At 40.9% G+C, this 12,109-nt stretch overlaps 1 protein-coding gene across 1 annotated transcript in view; it reads right to left on the bottom strand.

Moving 5' to 3' along the window:
• The window catches only part of ppm1h (protein phosphatase, Mg2+/Mn2+ dependent, 1H), a 234,228-nt gene that overhangs the window by 26,782 nt on the left and 195,337 nt on the right, over positions 1-12,109 (bottom strand). Inside the window, exon 9 of the mRNA XM_063058479.1 lies at positions 3,382-3,533. Coding sequence (XP_062914549.1) covers positions 3,382-3,533 — 152 coding nt within the window. The remainder of the gene's footprint in view (positions 1-3,381; positions 3,534-12,109) is intronic.

The following is a 12,109-nucleotide window of genomic DNA, read 5'->3' as shown; positions in this document are numbered from 1 at the left end:
TACACCTCTGTCAAGTTACCTCTCATTTCTTCTTTGCTCTAAAGAGGAGAAAAGCCCTAGCTTGCTAAACCTTTCCTCATAACACACACAGCATCTGGTAAATCTCTACACCCTCTCTAAAGCTTCCACATCCTTCCTATAATGAAGCGATTAGAACTGAACACAATATTCCAAGTGTGGTCTAACCCAGAGTTTTATAGAGTTGCAACATTGCATCACAGCCCTTGAACTCAATTACCCAACTAATGAAGGTCAATACACCATACACTTCTTAATCACCGTCACCTTTTATGGCAACTTTGAGGGATCCATGGACATGGACCCCCGACCTCTGTTCCACCACATTGTTATGAATCCTGCCATTAACCCTGTCCTCTGTCATTAACCCAGGTTTGACCTTTTAAAGTGTATTACTTTCCACTTTTCTGGATTGAACTCCAAGCTTGAAGGTTCAAAGGTTTAGAGCTGCTCCTAATTCTTACTTGTATGTTCAATAAGAATATTGCTGGTTTGGTATTTTTTTCACATTGCTATTCCATACTTTTCTTTAGTCCATAAATCTATTGAACTCTGATCTGAATATACTCAGTGGCATTTCCAAAAGATATAGAGCAACAATCTTACCCCTTAATGTCAGCAAAACGAAAGAGCTGGTCATTGATTTCAGGAAGCAGGGCAGAAAACACCTGTTTTGTATCAATGGTGCTAAGCTGGAGATAATTACAAGCTTCAAGTTCCTAAGCATGGTCTGTATATGGAATAAGCTGCCAGAGGAAGAAGTATATTAACATTTATGAGGTACAAGGATAGCTTTTGAAGGGATATAGGCAGGATGCGGGCAGATGGGAAACTTGGCTGGCTTGGACCAGTCATGCTGTTGTACTGTATGACTCCAAGACCCTCATAGGATTTGTATCCATAGTATTCAAAAAATTAAATCACCCATAGCTTGTCTTGATCCAACCACATAGATGCTATGTCAAGAAAGTATATGAGCACTTCCACTTCCTCAGAAAGGTAAGGAAACCTGGCATGACCTTGACTACCCTCGCCAATTTTTACAAATGTGCCGTATAAAGCTTCTTATCCAGATGCATCAGTGTTTGGTATGGAAAATGCTCTATGCAAGAATGCAAGAAATTTTCAAAGAATTGCAAACACACCCAAGTCTGTTATGAAAACCAACCACATCTCCACCAACTGTTAACCCTCCCCTGCTTCTGGAAATCAGTATATAATCAAAGACCCCCACCCACCCTAGTCACTTTCGTCAACCCTCTTCCAATGGGCTATGTTTGAAAACATGTGCCAGTTTGTATCCCATTGTTATAACTCTTTTCTGGACCTCTTGTATGATAAACTCTTAATCTCTCAATCTCACTTATCTTAAAACTATAAGACATCGGAACAGAATTAGGCCATTCAGCCCATCAACTCTGTTCTGCCATTCCATCATGTCTGATTTATTATTCCTCTTAACCCCATTCTCCTACCTTCTCCCTGTAATGTTTAACACACTTACTAATCAAGAATCTATCAAACTCAGTCTTAAATATACCTAATGATTTGGCTTTCACAGCTGTCTGTGGCAATGAATTCCACAGATCCATCATCACTGGCTAAAGAAATTCCTCCTCATCTCTGTTCTAAAGGGACATCCTTCTATTTTGAGGCTGTGTCCTTTAGTCCTAGAATTTCCCCATTACGAGAAACCTCCTCCACATGTTCACTCCTTCTCAACCTTTCAATATTCGATAGGTTTTAATGAGAGCCCCCCCTCATTCTTCTAAACTCCAGTGAGTACAGGCCCACAGCTATCAAACGCTCCTCATATGTTAACCTTTATTTTTGGGATAATTGGGAATTAAGATGGCGCCAAATGGCTGCCTCTTTGAGATCATCTGCGGAAACAGCTTAAATTCCTCACTTTTTCCCCCCTCTTCAAGGTGGTTGGGGTTCTTTTGAGGTCCCTGATCTGCAAGTGGCATTCAAACTGCTTTCTTGTTTTTAAGTTGGCAGCTCTGGGGTACGACCCTGCAGACAACCGATTCCAGTCCAGTGTTGCTGACTGAGGTGCTGCGGGAGAAGGAACATCAGCATTCCGCTGTGGCGGATGGGTGGACGGAGGTCTCTGTAGTTGAGCGGTCACATTCTCTTTCTCTCGACGGGGGGAGAGTTTGCTGCCGATTCTCAAGTCGGCAATCTCGGAATAAAAAGCCACGTGGCAGACAGTAACCCCAAAATAGCGACTGTCAATTTCCCCTCCACAGTTTCACCGTGATAATGTGTGATCTTTCTCTGTCCTTGTTTGTGTGAGAGAGAGCCTGTGGCATGTCAAACTGTCGGGTAAACAATAGTTTGTGTTGACTGCAGATCATGGTCTCCCTTTGGATGCTTTGCTCTTGCTCGGTGGGTGGTGGGTGCTGACCCTTTTTGTTGAAACGGGCAGCGGGAGGGGAGGTTGATGCATTGGTGCTTACTGCTGCTTGCACTGGGGGGAGAAGTGGGGGGCTTTGGGGTTCTAACATCCTTTTGTCATTCATTCTTTTGCGGTTCTGTTTTTTGTGGATGTCTGTGAAGACAATATTTCAGGTTGTATACAGTATACATTCTCTGATAACAAACGGAAACACTTGAATCATTCTTGTGACCCTCCGCTGGACTCTCTCCAACGCCAGCACATTCTTTCTTAGATAAGGGTCCCAAAACTGCTCACAGTACTCCGAATGGGGCCTCATCATGAGCCTTGCAGCTTTTAGTTATCTGTCTGCACTTTACCTCTCCTGTAACTGTAACATTATATTCTGAATTTGGTCCTTTAGGATTAGCTTGACATACTTACGTCTGGAATGATCTGTCTAGATGGTAAAGATTTTCACTCGGTACATGTGACAATTATTACATAATACTTGGTAGATGGGGAGGCCACAGCAGCATATGCAGTTAGCGTAACATTACTGCAGCTCAGGACTTGGAAATCAGAGTTCAACCCCAGTGTCTTCAGTAAGGAGTCTTTGTATCTCTTCCCTGTGGAATGTGTGGGTTTTCTCCGAGTCTTCTGCTTTTCTCCCAGTCCAAAGACAAACCAGGTAGGTTAACTGGTCATTGTAAATTGTTCTGTGATGAGGTTAGGATCAAATCAGGGTTGTCAGGGTTTGCTGGGGTGGCTCAAAGGGGTGGAAAGGCCTACTGCACTCTGTACCTCTGAGTAAAATAAAAATAAAGAACTTCCTCCTCATCTCTAGATGGCTGACCTCTTAAACCGATAAATGGTAAATGTTAATAGCCGAGTAAATATTTTGATAAAAATATTTTCATTACAGATTATTCACTCTGGATTATTAACTAGCACTTGATAACCAATTAGAATTCCTCACAGACCTGTGTGGGTCATCAGGATCGCAGTTGGCAAGAAAGCTAGTGATAGCATCCGCCACTTCTTTGTTTGACAGAACATCCCACAGGCCGTCAGTGGCGAGAACCAGTGTATCATCTGCATCATGTTCATGCTCTGTACAGTCGTAGACTCTCACCTGTGTACACATCAATGAAAATGTCTTTATGAAACTAACTTTCCAAAGAAGGCTTCATTTTTCTCATGCATGTGAAGAAAACAAATTCTCCCGCCATTATTCCATCAATTATTCATAGGACCAGTGCATTAAAAATTCCCATGGTTGTAAAGCCAAATCGATAGTGAATAACAATAAATCTTATCGCCTAAACAATAAAGAAATATACAAACAAGCTTTCAGTAACAAAGTACTGTATTCCATCTTTCTTTGTATGGGAAAACATTGCAGGAAAAAACACTATTGTTTTCAAATATGTTTTACCTTAATTTCAGGAAAAAGGCTACTGCTTATCAACCTTCACATTCATTTTGATCAGATCAGATTTCAGCTTTTTAGGCCAACTGCACTTCACAGCCTTCACTGTGGCAATTGGACAGTTAAAATCTCCATGGCAACAGCCTGACATTCTATCTTGCCTATCTCAGCAGCTCATAAACCATGCAAGATGTGTCCAACTATCCTTTGTAGATTGAATTGAATTACACTGAGAAGGGAGGTGGAAATTTCTAAAACGTAGATACCTTAGTGACACAACTACAATAAGATCTAGTGTAGAAGCTACATTCTTAATGTGGTATTTCAACTCACATTAGATTTTAAAAAAAGAATGCATATGCTTTTACTTAAGGAACTAAAATCAGCCTTAATTATTTCTATTTAAAATTTTGATCCTGCAGCAATTATATCTGGTAGAATGCAAAAATATTGCAAAGTTGTCTGCAAGCAACTGAGCAAAACAAGTTGTGCGTACATGTTTGTATGTGTTAGGATTATGGGTTGTGCCACAAGATCTTTGTGTCCGTGAAAGGTGCTTAAGAACTCAGAAACATTCACTGTGGATTCTGGTTCATTGGGGCACATTGGGACCGGTACATTTTGATCCAGTTAAGTGGCTGCCCCAATTAGCCGAAGTTTCATGCAAAAAGTTAAAAAGGTATTTAAAAAAGACAAATTACCATTTAATCAAGTAACAATTTATGTATTTAAATGAAATACAGTCGGCCCTCCTTACCTGCGAGGGATTGGTTCCGGGACCCCTCGCGGATATCAAAAAATGCGGATGCTCAAGTCCCTTATTCAACCTGTCTAAATATGGTGGATCTTAGGACCCAGCGGAACCCCAGACCTTATTTAACCTGTCTCAGTGTGGTCAACAGTGTTTCTGTTCACGAAAATAATCACGATTGTGATTTAAAATAAAATGGAAATAATAAAGCGATTGGAAAGAGGTGAAACGCCATTGGTCATTGGAAAAGTATTAGGCTACAGTCGGTCAATGACTGAAACAATTTTAAAGGATAAAGTGAGAAAGGCCCTGCCCGATGAAAGCTACAATTATTACTAACCAACGCAGTGGTTTAATTATTGGGTTTTGGGTTTTTGATCCTCCACATCAACCCGGCACAGATGGAGAGCGCGAGCCCAGCGCTGAAGCATACGTTTCTTAAGTGTTTTATATGCATAGAAAGGTAAAATATATACTATATACTAAGACAAACGTTTGACTAACTAATGCTAAATAATACTGGATGTACCTGTTCCAACTTACTTAGTAAGAGAACTTCCGTTTTTTTTCGATCCCGATCCACGATAACCTACGCACATCCTCCCGTATACTTTAAATCATCTCTAGATTACTTATAATACCTAATACAATGTAAATGCTATGTAAAATAGTTGTTATACTGCATTGTTTAGGGAATAATGACAAGAAAAAAAAGTCTGTACATGCTCGAACAAGAAGTGCTGGAAGAGCACTTCCGGGCTTTCTTGATTCGCGGTTGGTTGAATTTGCACATGTGGAACTCGTGGATAAGGAGAGCCACCTGTACAGAGCAAATTAGAACACTATCAATACTACTTGAGTACTATAAAACTCAAGTGGTTCCCATTAGTTATACATGGAGTGATTAATCCAGTATGCACTGCCTTGTTCTTTTGATTAACTGTATATTAACAAAATCTGGGGAGACACCTAGTGTAGCTAATGGACTACCTTCATACAATCCTTTCTTGGATTGCATCCTCCAAATCTTCATTTTCATTGTAACATTCAAGATGGTTGTCGATACCTTCCAGTTCTTTGTAGTTCCTAACTTACAGAAGTAGTGAGATCATTTAATTTTCACTCCTGGCCATTTCTGGCATCTCCAAGCCTGAATGTTTGAAATCGCAGTGAGCAAAACAGATCTCAATCGTCTCACTACTTATTTCTCACCAACTATCAGTGACAAAAATCACTGTTTTTTGAACACAAGTGCACACAACTGACACTATTTAAAAACTGTTTGCTTTAAGCACAGTGTAGTGTCTAACGGCCACACAGGTGATGCACCTGATGCTATTAAAGTAAAGTAGTTATAAACTTTGCAACAGTCTCCTGCCTCAATTAAGCGGCATAGTGTACTAAATGAAGGGAATCCTGGCTACTTTCTTGATTAGTTTTTGTTCTTTAAGAGTTGTACCAAAAAAGCATCTGCTTGTTAACCAATAGCCCAATTAATTGGAATCTGCTGTATTTAAGATCAGCTCACTAGACCAAACACAAACTGAATTGTTGCACAAAAGACTATAATTTTGTTCACATTGATGTACTAATGAAAAGGAATATTAGTGAAGTGTATTTTCCATATAAACTATTGCTATAGTGACTTCAGGGTGCAATTCTTGCCCATCATGCTGTGAATACTGACATTGATTCTCTGATAAATATAAGGAGACAAGTGAAATTTTATTAAATTGAGGGGCCACACACATCAGTCATTTAATATTTTCATTCCTCAGGCCGGCAGTGACTTTGGACTGTCAGATTCAGGATTGAAATGAATATTTCACCCTCCAGAACTGAATTACAGCATTCATTCTCCTGAATAGACACACACTGAATATTCGGCACTTGTTTGCAAATGAAAATACGTGTACTAAGTCTGCAATCAATACTGTACATCAAGTATGTAATTAAAAAGGTTTTTGGCAGAACTGCAGGATTGGATAGTACATGCTTGACTTCTCACAAGGGTAAAATACTACTCTGTCTTTTTCTTTGGTAGTCCCTTGATTCAAGATTGGTTTGTTTTCACTCTAGCTCTGAGAAGTGGAAGGTGCCTGTGCATGGATTCTTTTAACATGGAATGACCACTGTACACAGCTACCGTGTGGTCTTGACAAAGAGTACCTTGATCCAATGGCAGTGAAGTCCAAGGCTATTAAAAACCAGGCTCCGGTGGACTTAAATGGACAAAAATACATATTCACCACTCACACAAACACTAACTCTGGTCCACAGCATCTTCCTTGACCTTCCTCCCTTCCTCTGACTAGTTGATTACTTCAGTTCTATTTTCCCTCCTCCTATCCCCCCCTCAGCTACAACCTTTCACTCACCCCTTCTCTCTTCGCACTTTCCACACTTTCCCACACAATACCTCCACAAATCTCACGCTAACCTCTCCTCACTGTTCTTTCGCAACAGTTACTGACTCTCTCCAGAGACCCTCCATGCCTCAGATTCAGGTTTATTTATCACGGGTACCTGGAAACTTACAGTGAAATGTGTCGTTTGTGTTGACAACCAACACACTCAAGGACGTGCTGGGACCAGCCCGCAAGTGTCGCCTCACATTCCAGCGCTAACACAGTATGCCCACAATGCTCGGCAGATCAACATAGAATGCAACAAAACAGAACACACCAAGTGACAAAGCAACAACAGCAAAACAAGGCCCACCCCTTCCTCTCACCCACTACACACACACTCACTCACTCACAGCTCTGACAGTAGCCTGTGACTTAGCTCAGGTCCATGGTTTTCCTCTGAGAAACTCTTCAGCCACCCAGGGCTGCTTGATGTCGGTGGATCACATTCTCAGCAATGACCTGTGGCTGGACTGGTGAGTATGCTAGCCAGTGGACTCACAGCCGACCACATCTTGAAATCAAGTCTGAAAACCAAATTCAGAAAGCCACATACACAAGCTGCATTTCAACAGAGAAGTTCGGGTGAGATTTGAGTGGTTCACTTCAGTGTGAGAGGCTCCAAGATGATGAAATTTAAGATTTTCTCTTCTTAGGGCAACTAAGTTGGCAAGTCTCAAAGCACACTACTTTCTTGATGGGCCAGGCTCTGAAAGAATTATGTCAGATCCACTCTGCTAGCTATTCCTGGGCTATTGCCGGCTGTTCTGATGATGAGTGTGACATTGAATTATTTTCTTGTTACATCTGCATTACTCCATTGCACAATGCACATCAAAGCAGTTGCATTGTCACGACTGCCTTATAAAGAACAACTTAACTGTAAAAAGACAATATTTTAATTGTAAAGCATTCACGAAGAAGGCATGCCTGCAGGTACTCTTCACTGGAGTTGGAGGAGATTTAGTACGTCACTAAAGGCTGTCACTGATTTCTGCAGGTTTACGGTGGAGCGCATCCTAACTGGATGCATCATCGCCTGGTGTGGGGAGTCCAATGCACAGGATCAAAAGAGGCTGCAGAAGGTTGTAAACTCAGCCAGCTTCATCACAACCCTCTCCACCATCACAGACACCGTCAAAGGGTTGGCATCCATCATGAAACCACCTGGGATATGCCCTCTTCTCAATACTACCATCAGAGAGGAGGTACAGCAGCCTGAAGCCCCAAACTTAATGTTTTAAGAACAGATTTTCCCCCTTTGCCTTCAGATTTCTAAATGGTTCATGGACATTACTTTTATATTCCTGTTTTGCAATATTTATTATTTTATTGTGACTTACAGTATTTAAAAAAATGTATTACTCTGTACTGCTGCCACAAAAACAATGAATGTCATGACATATGTCAGTGCTAATAAACCTGAATCTGATTGCAAGATGCAACACTTGCATTGTCCATCTGTATCAGCCTTTGAGTAGCCTAGATAATCAGCCTTTTTTTTAGGCTGCTCACAAAAGGCCATTTTACAGGAAGGGTTCCAATCTGTTTCATCATTTATGTTTTGTGGGAACAGATGGAGTGACAAAGATCTCCCTGTTTCCACAGAAATACCCTAAGTTTACTGTGTGCTCTTCCTTCAAACTTCCACCCTGGTCACCCGCCTCCCAGTTCTCTTCAAACTCTCTGGCCTTGTGCCTCACACTGCACCTGGCACACGTAAAGGAGCTGGCTGCTTCCCAGCCCTAAAGAGCTCAGCAGAAAACCCACCATCCAAACCCAAAAGTGATTGGTTCATTACACCCATTTTGTACAGAACTGGCAATCTCTCTCTCTCTCTCAACAAGTCTTAATTACCTTCATTGATCTGAATATGCCAAGAGATCATGCCATTTTGATTCAGGAAAAACTAGAAAGTATGGCTGATTCTCACTAAAAGAAATTTCCTTTAAATTTATGATTTTAAACCATAAGACTATTCAACTTAAGAGCAGAATTAGGCCAATCAGCCCATTGAGTGTCCTCCACCATTCCATCATGGCTGATTTATTATCATTCTCCTGCCTTCTCCCTATAACTTTCGATACCTGACTAATCAAGAACCTATCAACCTCCAGTTTACATATGCCCAATGACTTGACCTCTACAGCTGTCTGCAGCAATGAATTCCACAGATTCACTACCCTCTGGCTAAAGAAATCCCTCATCTTTGCTCTAAAGGACATTATTCTCTTCTGAGGCTGTACCCTCTGGTCCTAGACTCTCCCACTATAGGAAAAACCCTTTCCACATCCATTCTGTTTGGGCCTTTCAAGCCCCTCTTGTTTTAATTTCCTATTTGTTTGAAGTTTACTATTCACAATAACCTGGAGGATATTCAGAGATTTTGCTAGGCAACTTCATTTTACTATTGGAACTTAAAAATGACTTGCACTTCAAGGTTCCATGACAGAAGCCTGACGATTTTTTACTGGTCGTGTCAACAGGAAACCTGGTTGAAAGCACTGGGTCTACAATTTGGTCCTAGTTCAAAAGAATACATGGAAATTACCAGAAATTCTATACTGAATCCCTCCAACAGTTCATATAGCATTACTGAGAAGTTCAAAACAAAACCATCGTCAGGTAGTGGAAATCTAAAATAGAAAGAAAATTGAAGAAATACTCAGTAGGTCAGGCAGCATCTATGGGAAGAGAAAGTGAATTAACACTTCAGGTCATTTGGACTAGAGAATGAATATGTATATAAATGACTTGAATGAAAATGTAGATGGTTAGCTCAGTAAGTTTGAGATGATATGAAGGTTGTTGGTGTTGTTGATAATGTAGCAGACTGACAGTGTACAGTGGGATATAGATTATTTGCAGATAGGCAGAGAAATGGCGGATGGCGATTAACCTGGCTAAATTGAATATAAAGGGACAGTACAGAGTCAGTGGTTGGACATTTAACAGGGTTGATGTGCAGAGGAATCTTGGAGTCCATATCCATAAGCTCGCAGAAAGTGGCTGCACAGGTGGATAGGGTGGTAAAGAAAGCAGATGCCATTCTTGTCTTTATTAGTTGAGGAATTGAGTTCAAGAGTCGGGAAGTTATATTGAAGCTTTATAAAACTCTAGTTAGACTGCAACTAGAGTACTGTACTCAATTCTTCTCATCCCATCAGAGGAAGGACATCGAGACTTTGAAGAAAGTGCAGAAGAGGTTTACCAGGGTGCTGCTTGGATTGGAGGGCATGTGCTACAAGGAGAGATTCAATGAACTTGGGTGATAGAGTCATAGAAAAGTACAGCACAGAAACAGGCCTTTCAGCCCATCTAGTCCTTGCCGAACCATTGAAACTGTCTAGTTCCATTGACCTACACATGGACCATAGCCCTCCATGTACCTATCCAAACTTCCCTTAACCATTGAAATTGAGCTCAATGCACTACTTGTGCTGGTGGCTCATTCTACACTCTCGTCACCCTCTCGAATGAAGAAATTGCCCCAAATGTTCCCCTTAAACTTTTCACCTTACATCCTTAAAACTATGACCTCTAGTTGTAGTCCCCCCAAACTCAGTGGAAAAAGCCTGCTTGCATTTACCCTATCTATACCCCTCATAATTTTGCATACATCTATCAAATCTCCCCTCAACCTTCAGTGTTCCAAGGAATAAAGCTCTAACCTCTTCAACCTTCCCTTATAACTTAGATTCTCCAGTCCTGGCAACATCCTTGTAAACTTTCTCTGTACTCTTTTGACTTTATTTACATCTTTCCTGTAGGCAGGTGACCTGCACACAATTCTCCAAGTTAGGCCTCACCAATGTCTTGCACAACTTCAACATAACATCCCATCTCCTGTACTCAATACTTTAATTCATGAAGGTCAATGCACCAACAGCTTTTCACTGGAGAGGCGGAGGCAGAGAAGTCTGGGAGAGGTTTATAAAATCATGAGAGGCATAGACTGACAGTAAGTACCTTTCTCGTGGGGTTCAAATGCCTTATACTAGAGGTCAAGCATTTCAAGTTAGAGGGTTAATTCAAAGGAGATGTGTGGGACATTGAGTGGTGGGTGCTAGGAGTGGTGGTGGAAGTACATACAGTAGAGGGGTTCAAGGCACTCTGAGCATAGACGTATGAATGTGCAGGAAATGGAATAATATGGACATTGTGTAGGCAGAAGAGACTAGTTTAGTTAGATATGTGATTACTAATTTAATGGGTTCTGCCCAACATCGTGGGCCAATAGGCCTTTTCCTGTGCTATGCTGTTTTATATTCTTATGAACATGTTTTAAAGTTGTACAGATGGGAAAGTCTGCATTGTGTGGAAGCCAAAAAAAAATTCTCGTCGTATGATGTGGTGGTGTCTGCTGAGAGGCTTGTTACCTGCAATTGATCCGTCTAAAAGAAATGAATGAGGACAGTGAAAAGAAATTAAAAAAAAACAACTCTGGAACTGCATGTTTCACAATTTCTCCTGCACCATTTCAAGGAATGGATAAGCAACCTATATCCATTATAAGCCACAGACTATCCCAATTATCTCTGTTCATGCCTTCCTGTAAACATCGCAGCCTCACAGTTTCTCTAGCTCAATCATGCCTGTACTGATGATGACACTTTCCACAAGAGTGTTTTTTTAGGTGACCGACTTTTTACATAACTATGGATTCACCTGCACCATGCCAGTACTCCAAACCATTTTACTTCTATCCAAATGAAAGATAGGGTTCCTATAATTCTTCTGTTCCATCTCAGCAGTTCCACAGTCAATAGATTGTTCTGTGCATCTTACACCACTTCAACATAATGCCATCAGCAGGTACTTTATAACCTCCTCTTTAACATACTCAAAAGGACTCATTGTCTTACACACTACTCTTGAGCAATAATAATGCAGGTACAGTGACTTCACACAGAGTGTTTTCTAAATACAGACCCCATTTGCAAAGCTGTTCTATAAAGAGCGCTTTTTAAGCTTCAAGCTGCTTCCCATTTCCATGTTAAGAACCTAAGACGGACTCCCATTTAAAACCAGAAGTTAAACAAAGCAACATACTTGTAAGTTTACTTCCAACTGTTTGTGACCTTTCAAATGACAGCTGCTATTTAGAAAGCAAGCTTAGC

This window comes from Mobula hypostoma, chromosome 9, assembly GCF_963921235.1.
Source record: "Mobula hypostoma chromosome 9, sMobHyp1.1, whole genome shotgun sequence".
NCBI classification, from domain to species: domain Eukaryota; kingdom Metazoa; phylum Chordata; class Chondrichthyes; order Myliobatiformes; family Myliobatidae; genus Mobula; species Mobula hypostoma.
The sequence above is the reverse complement of the archived record's forward strand: the minus strand, read 5'-3'. Positions and strand labels throughout refer to the sequence as shown.